The sequence below is a fragment of the Ochlerotatus camptorhynchus genome, unplaced genomic scaffold (genome assembly GCF_037179485.1).
Source record: "Ochlerotatus camptorhynchus isolate MF236.1 unplaced genomic scaffold, CSIRO-AGI_Acam_v1.1 ptg000243l, whole genome shotgun sequence".
In the NCBI taxonomy this organism is placed as follows: domain Eukaryota; kingdom Metazoa; phylum Arthropoda; class Insecta; order Diptera; family Culicidae; genus Ochlerotatus; species Ochlerotatus camptorhynchus.
The window spans coordinates 223,971-243,106 of NW_027040733.1; the positions used below are offsets into that span (position 1 = coordinate 223,971).

The 19,136-nt window shown below is 41.7% G+C and overlaps 5 protein-coding genes across 6 annotated transcripts in view; 3 read left to right on the forward strand and 2 right to left on the reverse strand.

Annotated features, from left to right (window-relative positions):
• Exn (Ephexin) overlaps positions 1 to 19,136 on the forward strand; it is a 256,431-nt gene that overhangs the window by 209,077 nt on the left and 28,218 nt on the right. The gene's annotated exons all lie outside the window — the stretch shown is intronic.
• Positions 1,831 to 3,696, forward strand: LOC135704511 (uncharacterized). Its single transcript, XM_065225991.1, has 2 exons — positions 1,831 to 2,024; positions 2,096 to 3,696. The coding sequence occupies exons 1-2, from the start codon at positions 2,008 to 2,010 to the stop codon at positions 3,399 to 3,401; spliced, it is 1,323 nt and encodes a 440-aa protein (XP_065082063.1). The 5' UTR covers positions 1,831 to 2,007; the 3' UTR covers positions 3,402 to 3,696.
• LOC135704510 (protein lap4-like) lies at positions 3,706 to 5,869 on the reverse strand. The gene is made up of 2 exons (XM_065225990.1): positions 5,791 to 5,869; positions 3,706 to 5,716 (listed from the first exon to the last, which is right to left on the reverse strand). Exons 1-2 carry the CDS (start codon positions 5,808 to 5,810, stop codon positions 4,372 to 4,374), a joined length of 1,365 nt encoding a protein of 454 aa, XP_065082062.1. The 5' UTR covers positions 5,811 to 5,869; the 3' UTR covers positions 3,706 to 4,371.
• On the forward strand, positions 15,326 to 17,303 carry LOC135704513 (uncharacterized). The gene is made up of 2 exons (XM_065225992.1): positions 15,326 to 15,681; positions 15,755 to 17,303. Exons 1-2 carry the CDS (start codon positions 15,626 to 15,628, stop codon positions 17,301 to 17,303), a joined length of 1,605 nt encoding a protein of 534 aa, XP_065082064.1. The 5' UTR covers positions 15,326 to 15,625.
• LOC135704514 (leucine-rich repeat and death domain-containing protein 1-like) lies at positions 17,325 to 18,716 on the reverse strand. Its single transcript, XM_065225993.1, has 2 exons — positions 18,426 to 18,716; positions 17,325 to 18,360 (listed from the first exon to the last, which is right to left on the reverse strand). Exons 1-2 carry the CDS (start codon positions 18,488 to 18,490, stop codon positions 17,325 to 17,327), a joined length of 1,101 nt encoding a protein of 366 aa, XP_065082065.1. The 5' UTR covers positions 18,491 to 18,716.

The following is a 19,136-nucleotide window of genomic DNA, read 5'->3' on the forward strand; positions in this document are numbered from 1 at the left end:
ACCTGAGCGACTTGTCATTTCCATTCTCCCCTACAGTGGATTTTACTTTACAAGATATTCTCCCCAAATCGATGAAAATGCAGGCTACGTGCTTCACTTTTCCTGTTCACATTCTAAATATTCTCATTTATTCGGGGGTTCTTTCCTTATCGTGTTAGGGATAGTAATCTCTAAGTAGTCTAAGCATTAGTATACACGAAGATCGTGTATAAAAACCTGCCAAATTTATAATTAAATAATGCAAAATATACCAAACACTAATGTCCTTTTTCTTATTCTCATTTATTTCAGGTATGTATTTCACAATTCGATTTCTCTGGTGACAAGTGCAAGTGCAAGCAAGTATAGCACGTATTTCTATTAACCTTAGTTGAATTAATGATAAAGTGATGAGTGCGAGAGACGAGTCAGTGTGTTTCCTTTTAATTTCATTTATATATAGTAGAGCCAGCATCAAGTAAAATAATTGCGCTAGTCACACTGTTTGCGACAGCTGATGTAAAATTTACACTAGCAACTAGCGACAAATGGGAGCGCGCATTGTTTTTTTTTTTCAGTAGTATACACCATAATGTATACGTATTGAAAAAAAAAAGATAAAAGTGATAAGGTTTGCAAACTTAAATACACTAGGGGTATTTACTTTGAATTCGATTAACGGTCACAACTGGCTGCCAATGCTTCTAAATACTTAAATATGACCAAACAGTTGAATTACTCGATCCCATTCTACCGTATGCGTGATAATGTTTGCACCATTGAGCAATGTCAAAATTAAAAAAAAAAATCTCCAAAATTCGTTTTCAAGTTTTTTTTTTATTTATTCAGGGGGGGTATGTTTCTCAGAGTCTTAAACTATGTTAATCATCGATCGAGTTTCCACTTGATCCATTTCTTTCCAGGTTTGTCCAGGTCAATGTTTGTCTGAGGCTTGCTGTACTCGGGTGGCGTTTAGAACAGGCCTTGGCCTTCATGACGCGCCATATTGAGTAATCCAGCGGATTAAGATCGGGACTGGATAGCGGCCACATATCCTTCGTCCAGAACGGAAGATATTCCTGCAACCACTTCTGAGTGCGGTTCGAGGTGTGGCGCGGAGCTCCATCTTGTTGAAATACAACATTTGGCTTCGGACCGTACTGTTCTTTGATCCACGGAAGAACATACTTACTTAAAATCCCGATGTAGACCTCCGTGTTGACCTTGTCGCCTTCTGGAGTGAACACCGGGTCCATTTTTTTGCCATCGGAAGCCACCAATCCACCGGAAGAGAACTAATATACCGGTCGGTTATGTTTGATACGGGATCGGCGGTAAACATGCTCTCGTCGGTGAACAGGATTACCGGATATTTTTGCTTAAGGAAGTTTAAGATTTTCTTGCATCGTTTGACTCGTAGCTCCCGGATGCGGTTGGTAAACATGTGAGTTTTTTTTTTCCGTGCCCTCGACCTCGCCCCGCAATCTTCCTATACGTGATGCCGTAAAAACAGTGATCCCGTGTTCCTTTGCCATTTTCCTTATTGAACGCACTGAATTCACCCGAATCTTCCTTTTGACAGCAGCGATAACCCTCGGAACCCGACCTGTGGCCACCTTCGCGGATAGTTGTCCTTTTGACGGTCCACCGATTTGCGACATTTGCGCGTGGGACAAATCACGAATACGCTGCCACTTCGTCATGGTGCAACTGTCAAACTAAGTAAATCATTTTCTTTTATAAACAGCCTACTACGGTATGAGCTAAAGGTTACGTGCATGCAAAGAAAACCAAGGCATTATGTGCACAAGTGAAACGGGAACCTTATTTGTACGATGGTGCAAACATTATCACGCATACGGTACTCCCTGCTTCATTCAAAAGTCATTTGCTACATAAACAATTCTAGAAATATCGCTAATCTCAACATTGTAAGTTATAACTTATCAACCATTGCAATCAACGCGAATCTCACAAACTACATCACATTCAGTTGTCCGTTATCAATCGAGCTGGAAGGAATTCACGATGAAGCTTCTCTGCTGGTAAGATCACTGTACTCCATTCTCCTCTAACCTCATTTCAATTCTGCAATGTGTTTCTTTGTGCTACCTAGCGGCCTAACCTTTGCGGTTACCCTACTGACTGCGAACCTAGTTCAGATGGCTACCACAACCTCTCTCAAGTGCCTTAAAGAGACACTCAACATTTGTGCCATACCATCTATGGTCCAGACGAACTCATCTGAAGAAGTTTACCTGCCCGATTTGAGCAAGAAAAGCGTTCTGCAAATCGTGACCGGCAACCTATCTATCTTCTCTGAAAAGCTCTCCATACAGCTAGGGACGGTTAAAAAGCTTCAACTTGGCCCGTTGCAACTGAAGGAGATTTTTGTGAAACCGGAACTCCTTGAACTGACCGCCGGAAGAAACCAGATCGAGGTGGTCAAATTCGAAACCAACAACGCTGACTACAAATTGCAACTTTTGGATCTTAGGGAGAACCGTATGAACAATTTAGATAGTTTTGAAAAGTTGGTAGATTTGCGCGAACTGCACCTCGAAGGGAACGCCCTCGAAATTATCGATTTGCGGGTGTTCAACGGTATGAACAATTTGGAGAAGTTGTTCCTTGAGCGGAATCAATTGACTACTTTATTAGCCAGAGAGACGATCGAACTGCCAGCTTTGAGGTACCTTTCGTTGTCGGAAAATAAGCTCACCTATTTGGAAGTCGCCAACTGGCAGCTAAAATCGCTGACGGAGTGCGACGTAAGTGCAAATAATTTAGTTCATATCAATGGACTAGAGGGACAGTTTCCCAGCCTGGATACAATATACCTGACGAAAAATTGGTGGGATTGTGTGTGGTTGAAGGAAACTCTGAGTCTTTTTAATGAGAACTCCGTGACTATTAAAGATCACGATGGGAACTGCGATAGTAAACAAATCGTGGATAACATTTGTTGCGTTCCGTTGATAGATACAAATATCACCAACCACGACGAGCTTAGCAAATTGAGCAGCCTGAAAGAAGAACAAACCACACTCCATGAGGCACTTAAGGATAGATTTGAATGTTTGAAACGCGAACAGGAGTACAAGCTGACAACTTTGGAAAAAGATCTGAAGCATCTGGAACGGAAGGCTGAGAAGTTGATTCCGACGGCAGATAGTCTTACCAAGTTTGAGTTTGATGAGCTGAAGAAGCGAACTCAGACGCTCAAATCGTCAATCGAAAAATTACATGCTATATGGATCAAACAGAAGAAACAAAATGATCTAACCAAACAGAGCCTGCAAAACACGATTGCAGATCAGAGGCGATCACTTGACAATGAGATGAAGAAAACTGCCGAGATTCAGGCACAGTTTGGGCTCCTACGGGACTACGTAGGTAGTAAATTAATGAAGCGCAATTAAAAGGTAGTCATTTTGAAATTTCTTGCACACTGAAATAAATAATGTTAATAAAATGTATTGGGCAGCTGGTATTTCACTTCTATATGTTTTCTCTATTCAACCAGTGCCAGATTTGTGCTCGCTGCACATCTCGGACTTTAAGTGTAAAAAATCATTGGTGTTGCTTCGAATGTTAAGATTTACCTACTCTTTGCATATCGATAGTAAACTATGATCCTAATCTATCAATTACATTACATAAAAACAAATTTCAACAACTGAGTGAAAAGTTACTAACAAATGAGCAGTTGGTGTGTACAACCCTTTGACTGTATCTTGGGATCAATGTGACCCCAGGCAATTTTTGCAATCTTGATAATTCATCAAAACGATTTTTTCTCTGACATGCTGAAGTCTTCTTCACATGCCCTCTTAGTTTGAGACATGTTTCGAATTTTATGTAAAACGGGTATTAGGTATTGAAGTATTTTCGCAATGAACTTAGCTTTATTTTAGAGGTGCAGACAAAGGGTTAGGAACATTACTTTCGATGGATGTTCAGCAAACAAAAAGAACTCAGCCATTCAAATGTTCTCGATGTCCTCAATGACCATAATTTGCAATTAATCACTAATTTGCTGAAAGTTGTTTTACCCCAACTCAGTCCTGGCAGTCCTCTCTGGCGTCGGTAGCAACAAGATCGACGGAAAAGAAATCAAGGATAAAAACAAACATTTTCAATTGCCCCCTATGCCTCCCCCTTCAAATCCGTCCCTGTATCTAACGTATCGGTCCTTTCGAAAGTGATTTCCCCGTACCTATATGATGGATATTGGTATGTTTTTTAGAATCGTTTTCCAGTTGTCTAATGACTATTTTCTTAAATTCAATGGTGCATACAATATCGTGCTTTACTTCTCTATGCTTCTCTTTTATTTAATCAAACAAGTCACTGAAAGACAATTCAAAGTTTATCTTGAAACAAAAACTCCTAACCCTTCAGCGTATCACGCATCTCCAGCTTATTGCGAACAAGATCTCGTAGACCTTGAAATTGCGCCTGCAACTCTGCAATATGCTTAATGTAAGGCTCTCGCGATCGCTTCAACTCCAAAATCGTGTGCCAAAGCTTACGCTGAGCTACATCGTTTTCCTTCTGTTTCTTCGACCACAATTGCCTTTCCTGCTCCAATAACGATTCAGTATTCTGAAAAGCCTGCTTTAAAGACTCAAACTTGGACTTCATTGGGTTGCTATCGCCTGCTGCAGGATCCTCGTTCTTCTTCTTCTCTAACTCCTTCAACTTCTTCAATCGACTTTCCAGGGCTTTCAGTTTGCTATCGTTATCGCTTTTCAATTTTCCAAGTTGACTTTCGTAAGTCGCCCGGAAATCTTCCTGTGTGTTTTCTAGGTTCTTCAATTCGTTCAGTCTTCCGTCGTTGGCGGGATCGATGTTGTGCTCCGGAACACAACAGATGTTAGCCGGGGAAATTCCCTCACAGTCCTCATCTCGATCTTGAACCATTATGAAGCTTTCGCTAAACCGTTGCAACGTGTCCTCCAACCACATACAGTGCCATTCATTTTTGGCCACAGAGATCGTTTGCAAACTGGGAAACCGTTCTTCCAATTTTCCGTCGATTTTAATCAACTTGTTTGTACTCACGTCCCACTGCGTAAGAGAATCCAACTGCCAATTGGTAACGTCCAATTTTTCAATCTGATTTCCAGATATAGAGAGATATTCCAAAACTGGTAATTCAAATCGCTCAGTGGCTTTCACAGTGGTGATTTGGTTCCGATCAAGGAACAACTTTTCCAACTTTTTCATGCTTTTGAACACATGCAAATCGACACTTTGAATGGCGTTGTCTTCGAGATGCAATTCGCGCAAATTCAACAATTTTTCAAAACCAGTCAGATCATTCAGTTGGTTCGAACTCAGATCCAGTACCTGCAGTTTGAACCGGGAGTCTACAGTTGGGAACTCGACTTTATGGATTTGGTTCCCTCCTGCGGTCAGCTCAAGTAGTTGTGGGTTCAGGAAAATCTTCTTCAGTTCTAGCGGCCCAAGTTGAAGTTTTTCAACAGTCCCCAGCTGATTGGCAAGCTTTTCAGAGAAAGCATCCAGTTTGCCTCGCTTGATTTGGAGAGTACTTTTTCCCTTCAATGTGGGAAGTATGACTTCCTGGGGTGGATCCAAAAGGGAAAATGATACGATGACGCATTTTTTAGAATCCTCTCGAAGACACCTTGGAGCGGTTGTGATACTGGTTCCGGCAGTGGCTTGGACTAGGTGGTTTGCGATCAGCGGAGAGCAGGTCACGGTGATAAGGCTGGTTGAAATCACAAAAAAATTGTTAAATTGAATGAGTGAGAAATTACAGTCAGACGGGTAAGGCGATTTTACCACCAGAAGACGACGTTCATTTTTAGATCTGTACGGTCTGATTGATAACGAATAACTAAATGAGGAGATGTATTTTGTGATGCAAGCTCGATGGCGATGATTGATAAGTGATCAGTAATTTTTGTTTACTTGTTGGAGTTGAAGAATTCGAAGGAATCAGAGAGAACTGTGGGAAAAAGCGCCATAGCTAATTGAACAAAATACCTATTATGTTTAGATTGTAACAAGTAGCAATCCAAATCAATAAACACGACTCCCCTAAATACCAATGCCTACGACGCTAGGGAGGCAGTTCCCATACCTGGACCCTACCTATCGACCCATCAACACATGAACCGGGGACCAACGACTTTACTTCTGTTCCGAAGGAAGGCGTGATCAGAGATGTTATGCTTCAGTACATCGCGGCGGGGCCGGCTGGGATTGAACCCAGGCCTGCCGGGGTCCCACTGATCTTATCATTCGACAATTCGGCCCAAAATACAATTTCATTTTTATGTGTGGAGTTTATTAAAATAAACTAAAAATATATTTGAACGTTTTTATGTGGACAATCAACCGGTATTTCCGGTATTTTTGAGAGTAACTTTAATAGAAAAAATAACAAGTTTATGTTTGAAATAATCTTGACAATATGTAAACCTGATTCATGTTTTTCATGTATCGAAATTGGATGGAATTCATCTCGCCGTAGTTTCCGTCTTGTATAAGGAGAACCAATCTCACGTTCATGCAGATACTTTGACTAAGATCACATTACATACATATGTGGAACTTCATGATAATTAACTGACTAAAAGATGACCCCTTTTTTGTGTTGTTGTTGTTGTTGTTGTTGTTGTTGTGGTATAACTGGTATAGTTGGCATCGATCCGTCAAAATGCAATTTTCGTAAACGTAAACAACAGCTTCTTTCGTGAATTTCTCGTAGTTCGAAGTCGTGTAAGCCACCAATTATATCGGAAAGGAGGACTCTTTCAATCATTATTTATTATTTGTTGTTGTTTCATCTTCGATAAAAAATAAAAATCGTTCACACTACTTTACCTAATATTCTTAATCCTATTTTTAAAAGTACTTTTGCTAATCACAAAATCGGAATCCTCGTTAGTATCGTTAAAAGCTCGCAGACAAGCGTCGAATGGATTGTTAAAACCGTAACCAGTCCGGTGAGCCGGCACAGCGACAAGTTGTGACGTGAGCTCCTCAACTGTCAGGGTGGGACGTATAGAGGGACATCCTTTAGTAGTTGAGGACAATCAATGTTGCCACGCAGTAAATCGAAAATAACTAGTTGCAGAATGTTTGTGCGCCTAGCACGTAAGGTTTCCAAATCAATCAGCATACAGCGTACAGTGTAGTCAGGCAGATTTGGCGGGTCGTTCCATGGAAGGTTGCGCAGCGCGAATCGAATGAAAACCTTCTGAATTCTTTCGACTCTGATGATCAGCGATGCGTGATAAGGTGTCCGGACAGAGGCCGCGTATTCCAGGATGTTACGTATCAAAGTACAGAACAATGTCTGTAAACTGCCACGTATAGCGTCGAATGCATCCAAGAACCGTAGAAGCTTTAGCCGTGACAAGTGCAACATGTTCGTTGAATCTTAACTTCGAGTCAATAGTAACACCAAGATCACAAATTGAGGTAACACGCTCTAATGACACGGATCCAACTGTGTATTGGTGGTTGACGGTGGTGCTCCGACGGGAAAGCGATATCACCTTGCATTTTCCTATGTTGACACTCATACCATTTTCTTGGCACCATAGGAGTCATTTTGCAGGGCGCGGCAGTCGAGTACGGTCGCGATGACTCTGAACATCTTCAGGTCGTCGGCGTACATTTGCTTAAATGAAGAAATCTGAAGGCACAGATCGTTGACGAAAAGGACAAACAGCATTGGGCCGAGCACGCTTCCTTGCGGTACTCCCGAAGTAATTGCAAAGGCCTTCGAGCGTGGCGGTCGGTCAAGTAAGAGAGAATCCAATCAACTAACCAAGTAGGGAATCCAATAGCTCTTAATTTTTCGCTAGCGTACACGTGTGGCACTGTGTCAAATGCTTTTGAAAAGTCGATGTAAATGGAGTCCACCTGTCGCCGGCCTTCAACCTCTCGAAACAGAGTATTAGTGTAGCACAGCAAATTTGTAGTAGTAGAGCGGTGCTGGACAAACCCATGCTGGAACTCCGATATTATAGGATGAATCACATTGTACAGAGCATTGTGCAATAAGGTTTCAAAGACCTTGCTAATACAACAGAGAATTGATATTCCACAGTAGTTTTCAGTTCGGTTTCGATTACCCGCTTTATGGATTGGCACATTTCCAAACATTGGGAAATGATCTTTCGCTCAGCGAACGGTTGAATATGCAGGAGATCGGAAAAAAGCGAGTGAGCGTGCACAATATTTGAGCAGAGATGGGGGAATACCATCTACCCCAGGGCCTTTAGACACATCGAGGTCATTCAAGGCTTTCATAACGTCGTTCGGTGAGAAGCGCAACGTTGGGATATTCAGGTTGTACTCGTGGATGCGATCGAAACTTGAAGGATTTAGAGGTGGTGAATTTGTGTTGTAAACTGATTGGAAGAAGCTCGCAAACAAGGTAGCAACATCGACAGGGGAGCTAGCAGCGATCCCGTTAAACTCAACTATGTCCGGAATACGATTACCAGGCCGTTGTGATTTCACGAACTTCCAAAACGCCGCTTCAGATTCGCTTGCGTTCGCTGGACGTACTCCCCATAGCTAGACTTCAACAGTCCGTTGTATCTCGTTTCGATTAATCGGAGACTATTTTTGCTCTCGTTGGTTCTGGTACTGAAATAGTATTTGCGCGACTTACGCAATACGTTCCGCAAATTACATAGCTCAGGGCTCCACCAGGGTTGCACTGAGGTTAACCTCGTAACACGCCTCCGGAGAGGAACTCGCGCATAGAGTGTTTCAAACAGATTGTCGTAGAATTGGTCAGCCATAGCGTTGACAGAAACACCATCCAAAATCTGTTGCCAATGTGGACAGTTCATTATTCAACGAACCGAAATCGAATTCAGGTGGATACGAATCACAGTCCGATATCATGGGCGGATTGCAGTCGGCATCAAGTCGTAAGATGAATGGCTTATGATGATGATCGATATCCAGTAGAGGGACCGGAGGCTCAAGAAGGTTAAAGTTATCCGGATCACTGATGAAGGCTAAGTCAAGCAGTCTTCCATTCAAATTAGACAGTGAATTTACTTGGATTAGCCCGCTAGCGAGCATCGGTTCCGTGAGAGCCAGTTCCTGTTCAGTGGACGCATTTGGTGGTAAATAACCGTTCACGTCCTCGTCGAAAGTCCAACTCAGAAACGGAAGGTTGTAGTCGCCCATTGCCCATTGCGGCGTTCGAAGATCTCTCAAAGATAGTCTGTTGTGCAGTAGTGTGAGACGTGTATAAATCCGGGCTGGAGAGAGGACGGAGATAGATTCCGGTGATGAATAGCGAGCAGTGCTGCAGAGTGATGCGCACAGCCACTTGCTCCAGACGGTCGCAATTCTCGAGCGAAACTGATGTGCATGAATGCTTGAATTTTATCGCAATAAGTACACCGGCGCCTCTGGAAAGCTGACTGGTAGCTCGATTACGGTCGCAGCGGAAGAAATGATAATCTGACGATAGCTCACAGTCCTGAATGTCAGCTCGAAGCCAGGTTTCGGTGAGAACCAGAACGTCGTAGTCGCATGTTGAAAGCATTAAGCGGAGCTCGGTTGTCTTCGTTCGTAAACCTCTTACGTTTTGGTAGTAAATGGTAAAGATAGGATCAATTTGACTGCGAGGGTATGTGCATGCGCTGTTGCTGACATCGCTGGATAATGAGGGCGGATGGAACGTCGAATCGAAGTACTTGCCTGGCAACGCCGACTGGAAGACCCCCTCACCATTTCCGACCGCAGGGCCGAGACGACTTTGATGGCAGCATACACCGGAAAGTGAAAGTGTGGAGGTTGGCGTTGCAGGCTCGACTGAGTCGGAGGGCTCGGGGGCTTCCAAGATGCTTTGGGGCGTGCGTCTCGGTGAGGTGAATTCCAAGATTGTGGAATCAGTAGAGCGTAGGGCAGCAAAGACGTTGGCATCGGTATGGCTAAAACACAGTGAAGCATCAGGCACGGTAGGGTTCTTAACATATTGGTACTTGCCTGGAGTAGGAAGATCCCATCATCGATGTCAAATGCAGGTCCGGGACGGCTAGGACAGGAACTGTAACTGCAAATCACGACTGCTTTGACTGGTTCCGGGACTTCCATGAGGCTTTTTTCAGTGCGTCCCGAAGATTGCCGGTTAGTACTCGTCAGGTTGTGAGGACGTTGATTAAACTTCCAAATTTGGCTTCCGAAAAGTTGAGGAGCCATAGTCTTCAAATTCCCTGAACAGGATACCTTCTGGCCATGTTGAGGGATCCAATGCCACGTTCTTCAACTCCGGGTCGAGGACGATTTTGAACGAGATAAATGACAAACCCGAAATGTCCTTACCCTTTGGTACGAGTTTCACCACATCAGGCTCCGTGATGATTTCCAGACATTCCTTTCCCTAACACAGATTTCAAAGTTGAATTCCCTCCGGTCTCAGGGTGTCAATCACCGTGTGGTGAGTGGTTTTGTTCTCCATTTCAAAACGAAAGGCTCCCCCAAGCAGCTAATTATCAAGGTTGGCCCTAACCGTTGATCGGATTCAGTTCCAATCACCGTGTTCGGTGGTCAAGGTCATCAATCGGGTCACCATCAGGTAGGGTAAGACTTCCTCCACCCGACGGTAATGTTGGTTTGCGTGGGCGTACCTTGAATTCCTAAAAATCATCTCATTGTTTATAAAAGCTGTTACGCCTAATTCCAGCTCTATCTAGATATGTTTAAATCTAACATACCATGTACATTAAGGCAACATTGGGTGTGGAATTTCAAAAACCAAAGTCGGTCGTGGCATGAAAGTGGTCTGATTTTGATCCAGAGATGATGGATTTCAATTCTGAATACACCAATCGATAGGATTTTTTCTACGAATCTGTTAAAATTAAGACAATATCTATTTTCAAAATGTCACTATTGAAAATTGCACCAATGTGCAACTGTTGCTATCAAATAATCACCGCAACGGTTTCCCTATCACAGATTTTAAAGTTGAATTCCTTCCGGTCTCACCAAACGGTGTTTATTCAATCTCCGTGTGGTGAGTGGTTTTGTTCTCCAGTTCACAACGAAAGGCTGCCTGCAAGCAGCGAGCTGCAGCCCACATGAACACTCATAGAAGGAGGAAGAAGCGGCACCGCTATTGATCGGAATCAGTAGCTCTTCGTGAGTCGCTGTGGGCCATCTATGTCAAGCGCGTCATATTAAAGAGTATAAACAGAGAGAACCCCAATTAAATTCCTATTCCTACACAAAACATAAGCTCCTACTGCAGTTAACAAATAAGATTTATTATATGAGACCAGGCATGGAAAATCATTTACATTCATTTCATGCATTCATTTACATTCATTTGCCTTTAACTTTTTTCATCAACAGCATTCCGCAAAATGTTGCTTAGAGCTTTAGTAGGTTTTGTTATTAGCTACAACTTTTACCCATAACTCAAATCTGTATCTCTTATGCATCACGAATTAGAGCGGGCAGAACTTGTTACTGTTTTTCAGTGAATGTAAAATACATTCACTGAAAAACAGTAGTGGCTTCTGTTCGCTATGGTTCGTCATGCTTAAGAGATACGGATTTGAGTTGTAGGTAATATCAAAACCTACAAAAGTTTTATACATTATTTTGAGGAATTCTGTTGATGAAAAAAGTTAGGGGCAAATGAATGTAAATGAATGCACAAAATGAATGCAAATGATTTTCCATGCCTGTATGAGACCACGCATTCCTACGTCACCATTGCGTACAACCCCATAGGGTTGTCCCTTTTAGTTTTTTTTTCTTAAAAGGCTATAAATAAAACTAGGGTAAGTGTTCCAGTTTTTGGTCCTTTAGCCGTTCCTGGTAACTTTTAAACTGCCAGCTGGGGGTCCCAGACTGGGACTTAAGCCATAGTGGTCGAAAAAAGCTTGTTAGGATCGACTTTTGCCTTTTCGATCAACTTTTCTACGTCTTTTAACACAAAATAATTGAAGTAAATCTTTGTGTTGGGATTTGAGCAAAATGTTCTTTTGGCCGCAGTTGAGAAACATATCGAGGGTTGAATCCTTCGGTATTACAGGTCGAAATTCTTGTGAATGGAACGACGGTCAGCAAAATTTTGCTGCTTCTCTCTGGACTTCCAAATATATGCAGTTAACTCCTAATTTGTGCGGTCACAATAAGAAAAAGTTTACAAATAAAAAAAATGGTGCATACATTTTTCTTCCAAGTTTAGAGTTAGAAGACTGTAAACAGTCAACATATGGTAACTTAAAATTACATTTCAGGATTAATCGTTGGATGGCAGGTCATTGCATAAAAAATCCGCAAAAATTGTCTACTTTCTTATGCAAACGTTGATCTACTTTTGGCTGTGTGAAGCAAGGTGATGAGTTTAATTATAAAGTTATAAATAAAGGACATAAATAGTTAAGGAAGAATAAGGACATAAGTTCAGAAGGGCTAAGAAAACTTAGAATTATAAACCACATTATAATTATTTAAATAGAATCGACTACCCCCTAGATCCCCTTTCTTATTTTACATCTGGTATAATTAATTTGACAGATCGATGGCCGTCTATTCCACTTGAAATTACAAAAATAGGGTCGATTTTTGATGATTTAGTTCCAGATATGTTACGTTCTAAGATGTAGACATGTCCTGATGCAGAGAGGTGTGCTTTTCACAGCATCGCCACGTATTTTATACGCTTTGCACCTACCGAAGACAGAGGAAAGATAGAGGAGTTCCACTCCACATGACTAATCGATCAGGCTTGACGCCATTACAAAAATTGCATGATCCAAAATGGCCGAATTTGAGCACAAATGTGAATTATTGCCCATAACATACAATTACGCAAAGTTTCGAGTAATTTGGAGAAGAATGAATATCAAATTCATTTGTTTTTGTTATTTGGCCTGGAACTGCTCTGTATAAACAAATACTACAACTGCATGTGTGTTTGTGCCCTTTTTTCTGCCATTTTGAATCTTGTAAAAAATTGTAAAATAGTGTATTCGATTTTTTTTTTTTCAATAAATCGTTGCACGAAAACGAATTGAAATGCTCTAGCTTCTCAGTATCAGTAGATGATGAAACAATACAACTCTATTGGCTTAACGTCTCATTTACTTACTTCTATTCCTTATAAACGTGAATAGATATTGCGCATGCATGTGCGTTGTTTTTATTAAGGTATGTTGTTTGTCGTTCGGAATGTTTGTCTTGTACCTACCTAGTAGTATATACAGGTACGCGTGTTGCGTTTACGGTTTTGTGGAAGTGGCTCGGTATTACCAACCCTAGCTCAGACTAAGATATTTCAGTTTTAAGACAAACTGAAGCGAAATATCATATTTCAAAATCACAATAGAATAGCTCTGAACTTGTCTGCACAAGCAAAACCATCGTAAGTAACACTACAAGTTCTATAGAGGTTTTATAGCATTCAACAAACCTAAATCGTGGCCCACAGAACTCTTATAAAACCAAAATTGATACTTGGGATGTGTGTTGCTGGCTGTTGATCACTAGCAATAGACCGATAGAGTCTGCAGTTTATTATACGCCAGCGCTCTAAGTGGCCAGTTCCGTAATATTTAGACAGCAGTTTGTTAAAAGGCTATAGTTCTTAATTGATTTTTTTTTTTTATTATTCAAAGCAGCAAGTGTCATTCTTTTCTGTTGTGGCCGTCTTTACCAACCTTTCCCTAGCTAATTTTCAACCTTCTTTAAAAAAAACAGACTCTTTTATTGGCAAATCAAAGTTCGCCCCGTGGAGAATAGAAGAACTATGAAGTGATGATGGTTTTAGTCATACTTTAGTAGAAAACTTAGGAACTACTTAATAGACATAACATATAGAAACAATAATTTATTTTCAGATTTTTAGTTGTTTACTTAGGTTTCAGTTTTTCCAGTACTGCAGCAGCAACTTGATTTAAAAAAAATGCTACATTTACAAAATAGATGCGTTTTAAGATTGCACTCAGCGGCGCCGGTGGTGTAGTGGTAAGTGTGATTACCACTACACCACCGGCGACGCTGAGTGCAATCTTAAAATGCATTTATTTTGCAGGCCTGGGTTCAATCATCTCTGATCAGTGAAGTAAAGCCGTTGGTATTACTCCATCACTATTGAGATATGATGAAGTATTCGATTTTTTACAGTTGTCATTCTTGTATTTATCGCAAGGATCCGACACTAATAGAAAGGTCCCGCTTCGGAGTGTTGAAACAAGCCTCTTTGTCAGTGAAAATTGGATTCCTTAGCAACAAAATTAGAGACTAGACTAGGGAACAACGAATAGAAGATTAGGAATCACATAGGGTAGAGAACTACTCCGGCCTCATCTACCATTTTGGGCCTATCGAGCAGAAAACTTCAAATTAATCCATGATTCCAGAGTTAACAAGTCAATCATGCGTTTGGTACGATACTTTAGTTAATAAGCTACGGAAAGAAGTCAATGAGAACGCGTGATATGAACGTTTGCACCCATTATTCCCAAAAACAAAAGAATCGCTCCGACCGAATCCATTTTTATCTTCATCCGATAGGCCAAAGTGAATTAATTGGCGTTTCAATGCGTTAGGCCGAGTTTTGAATCCTTAGGCCGAATTTGGCGTCAAGAAGCAGTGTTAGACTTTTGACAATATCTCAACGATTGGTTTCTCTTTATCAAATCTTACGGTACATACGGAATGGTAAATAAATTTGGAAGCCATCAGTAATAATAACGTTCCGTTTGGTGCTAAACTGCGGTAGATTAGGAAAGACTAATTGCGGGTTGTGCTTAATAGGCCGAAAATGGGGTATTTAAACCTACTCATACTAACTAACTCATTTTTGCCTTGTTTCAAGATCATTCTCCGTGGGCAAAGCCGAGTCTTGTCACTATCAACAAGGCATACAAAGTAACAAGGACTGAGATGTGTTCCTTTGATTACTGAAGTAGTAAGGACTAGGAATCGGTGGCATCCCGTAACGTCTCACGAAAAGGTGATCTACCCACGTTACGAGGCTGATGGGTCGATAGGTAGGGTCCAGGTATGGGAGCTGCCTCCCTGGCGTCGGTAGCGTTGGTGCTCAGCACGGAAAACAAGATCAACGGAAAACAAAAAAAAAATTGCACTCGTATGCCTCACTATGCAAAATATTGAAACCGTCATCACTTTCATAGTTCTTCTGTTCTCCACGGGGGCCAACTTTGATTTTCTAATTCTAGTATTGAGATAATTTTCCATATGATCGATCCTCGATCATTCAAGGATTGCTATTATCATGAAATGTATGAACTTAAATTTTGAAATCATCCTGCGAGTATTAGTTTGAATTTTTACAAATTTCTGACCAGTATCTCCGGGCGAACAATCCAACAATCCTCAATTGATTTGCTGAATGAAACTCAAACATTACCTTTGCAATCTAATCATCACTGCAGATTTGTTTTCGTGATGGCGTCCTGGGTTCCATACCTCACATGCACCGCCTAGCTTGTTTCCAAAACAAAAACTTTCACAAAGTAGCAAAATCTGTAGCACAAGCGCGACAAATATCGATGACTGCTACTAACTGCTGCTGATAATGTGTCTGATTGTTGAAGCATATTTTGGAGCAGAATCGCATGTTTAATCAATTCGCAAGTTCAGTTCTCGTTTAGACATGCATCGATCGAAACAGATGCTTCGCATCAACATGCAATCAATCAGTGTTTTCCTGTAAGTACTTGAACCTTCGTTTGCCCTCTCTGTCTCGATAGCATTACAACCGATTCATTTTCATTTTGGATAGGGCCTTCCTGGCAGTGAGTGCTTCCGCATCCCAGCTTCCCTTAACCACTAATACTAGCCACGAGTACAGTTGCATCGGTTCCCGTAAGCCATGTACTCTTCAGGATGTAGTTCTGGAGTCGGAATCCGAGCTAGACCGAGTTACCTTCCCAGACATCACCGATCAGCTCATCATTGAATCCGGCAAGATTCCAAACTTTACACGCAAGCTGACCGAGAAGCTAGCCAGAATAGTTGACCTTACTATCAACCGTCTTCAGCTGAAAACTCTGTATGTAAAACCAGAGATAACCCATCTGGCAGCTACGGACAACCAAATTGAGACTCTTCTGTTGGATAACAACCAGTCAAAGATCTACGAAATTCTAAGCCTGGATCTGACTGGAAATAAGCTTTCTGACGTTGAAGTTCTATCGAGATTCACCAAGCTACAACAGCTAACGCTGGATGGGAACAGTCTCGATCGACTGTCGATGGATTTTTTCACTGGTATGTCCGAACTTCGGAAACTGTCGTTGGCCAACAATCAGCTGTACAACGTTGATACGAAAAAAACCTTGCAGCTTCTGAAATTACGATCCCTCTCGCTTGCCGGGAACCAACTAGTTGAGTTGAACGTTGAAAAGTGGGAGCTGGTTTCGTTGATGGAGTTGGACATCAGCAATAACCAACTGTACCTACTACATGGCAGTTTGGGGCAGTTTACAGCACTGGTTGATGTGAAAATATCCAAAAACTACTGGAAGTGTGAAGTACTCGTAGGAATAATTCAACTGGAGCGTCTGAAGTTCGACCATGATGAGAGTGATCGTTGCAAGAAAAATGATTTGTCCGATGTGAAGCAAGTATGTTGCAAGTACGATGCGTCCACTATTCTTGACACCATTGCCAGTGACGATTTTGGGCTGTTCAACAACAAGTGGGAGGAGTTACGTCAGTTGAATGAATCCTTCCAGCAGTTCAAGAATACTACTGAGCAGGATAAACAGCGGATTGGAGAGTTAGAGGAGGACAAACAAATCACGCTGGTGGAACGTATCAAACAGTTGGAGGATGAACAGAAGAAGATATGGGACAAGCTCAACGATCAAGAGTCCGTAGCGGTTAAAGAGACGAATGAGCTAAAGAAGGACATCTCCTTCCATAATTCAACAATTGAAAATCTAAAATCAAAACAGTCGGATCTGGACTCGGAGCTGGAAGGTTTTGTAGAGATATTGAATTCATTGCGTGAGAGAATGGACGAAAAATTTGACGCTGTTGATGAGGTTAAAAAGAAAATGGCCGATCTAGAGAACAAATCAAAGGAGGTGGAAGCGATTGAAAAAAGGGTCACAGCAGTGAGAGAAAAGTTCAAGCATCTGGAAGTTCAACAAATCAAATATTTCCTGTCGAGCGCAGATCTGAAGAGTCAAATCATCGAAGTCAAAGGACAGTACTCAAAGTTAGTCGGAGAAACTGATCAACTTCGAAATCAAATGGGGTATGCTCAGGAAGATATTCAAAAAATTCTTAATATTTTGGATGAAATCGAAATTTCAGAAACCTAAACTGTAACTAAACGAATATAATTACAACTCATTCCGGCACAATTCTTCTATCCGATCGATTTTCCTTTTCATCTCATCAAACTTGTACGTCTGCTTCCGATGCGCCTCCTCTAGGTGCTCCACCTTCTGCCGTTGATTTCCGAGCTGATCTTGCAAATCGTCCACGATGCCAGTCCTACTGATGAGCAGCATCATCGGGTCTGGTTCGGCTCCCTCGGGCCAGCAGCAAATCTCCCCAAACAACGTTCCCTCGCAAGACCGATCGGTCTGACCGTGCTGAATCCCTCGCATTTCCATTCGGTCCACCATTTTGTGTAACCACGCACAGTTCCACCTGTTGGTATGCAGCTCCAACGTTGCTAAGCCGGGAAACTCTTCCAAGAAAGTAAACAAGAAAGCGAGTTCGTTATCGCTCAGGTCCACCGTCTGCAGAGCAGGCATTCGCCATAAACCGGTATCCAAATACGTCAGCTTATTGTGCTGCAGAAACAGCGATTCCAAACTGGGTAAGCTGATCGGCTTGATCGTATCGATCGCCGTCAGTTTGTTCCGGTGTAGCGTCAAGATTTTCAAGCTCTTCATTTTTGCAAACACATCGATTGTCAAAACTTCAATCAGATTATCGTGCAAATAAAGCTGTTCCAACTCCGTTAGCACCTTCAGCGCATCAACGTCCGTCAGTAAATTCTGATAGAGATGCAAGCTACGCAGTGGAAGTCCATCGACGGCCCTCAGATTGGAAATGTGATTGTAGCTGGCGAAAAGCATCATCAGCTGATTGCATCCCTTCAGGTCCAATTGTTCGATTTTCAAATGATGTATCATCAGATTCTCCACGGTGTGTAGTTGACGAAAATGATCCTCTCCGAACGTGGGGATGGTGCTGTTCTGAATGAGCAGAAATTTGTCCACTGGGAACGTCGCTTGGTTCGATAGGACCGACTCCGTGGTGACGTTTTCAAGTACACAATAACCTTTGTGGTACTCGATGCAGCTGTATTCTACCGCGTTGGTTAGGGGTAACAGCAGTAGCAGCAAAAAAATATTGATTGCAAATCTAAAATTTAATAACAGTTGATTAATCTATACTTTTTGGGTGACTAGGAGACTCTGAGTACGTACAAATGTGACGATTTGGAAAAGTTCCACATTTTTACTAATGTACCAGTATAACCAGAAGTGATCATTGATTGCTACTGCCAGTTACAATGCACTAAAGTCGGATCTGTTAGCAGCGCTTATCATTTGAAAGGATCGTTTGACGATGCTTTTTAATTATTTTATTGACGAGCATGGCGGTGCTGATAATAAATAGTAATGGTGTAAAACAGTTCATAAGTTGTGTAATTGGGTTACGGAAAGCTCCGCTAAGCTGTGGATGATTTGAGATGTTTCAGCAAAGTTCCATAAACTCCTGGAATTCTGTCTTTGTTGTTTTTAATGTTCCGGGAGTTCTGTATGTAGGAAAGAGCGCTACTTCGTCGTAATCGCCCATTTCCGTTCTATCGAGCAGAAATCATCAATAATATCAATGATTTCACCATGCACAAATCAATAATACGTTTGTTCCGAAGCGTTAGTTCATTAGCTACGACATAAATCTTATTAGAGCGCATTGTATGCATATTTACGCTCATTGTTCTCAAAACAAAAGAAGCGCTCCTAGCTCATCCCCTTTTTCTCCGTTCATCCGTAGGACGAAGAAAATCTAATGGCGTTTCAATGCGTTAGGACGGAATTGAAACGCGTAGGACGAATTTAGAAGCAAGAAGCAGTGTTAGATTTTTAATAATATCTCAACATTGTTTGACTCTTTATCAAATCCAACGGTAC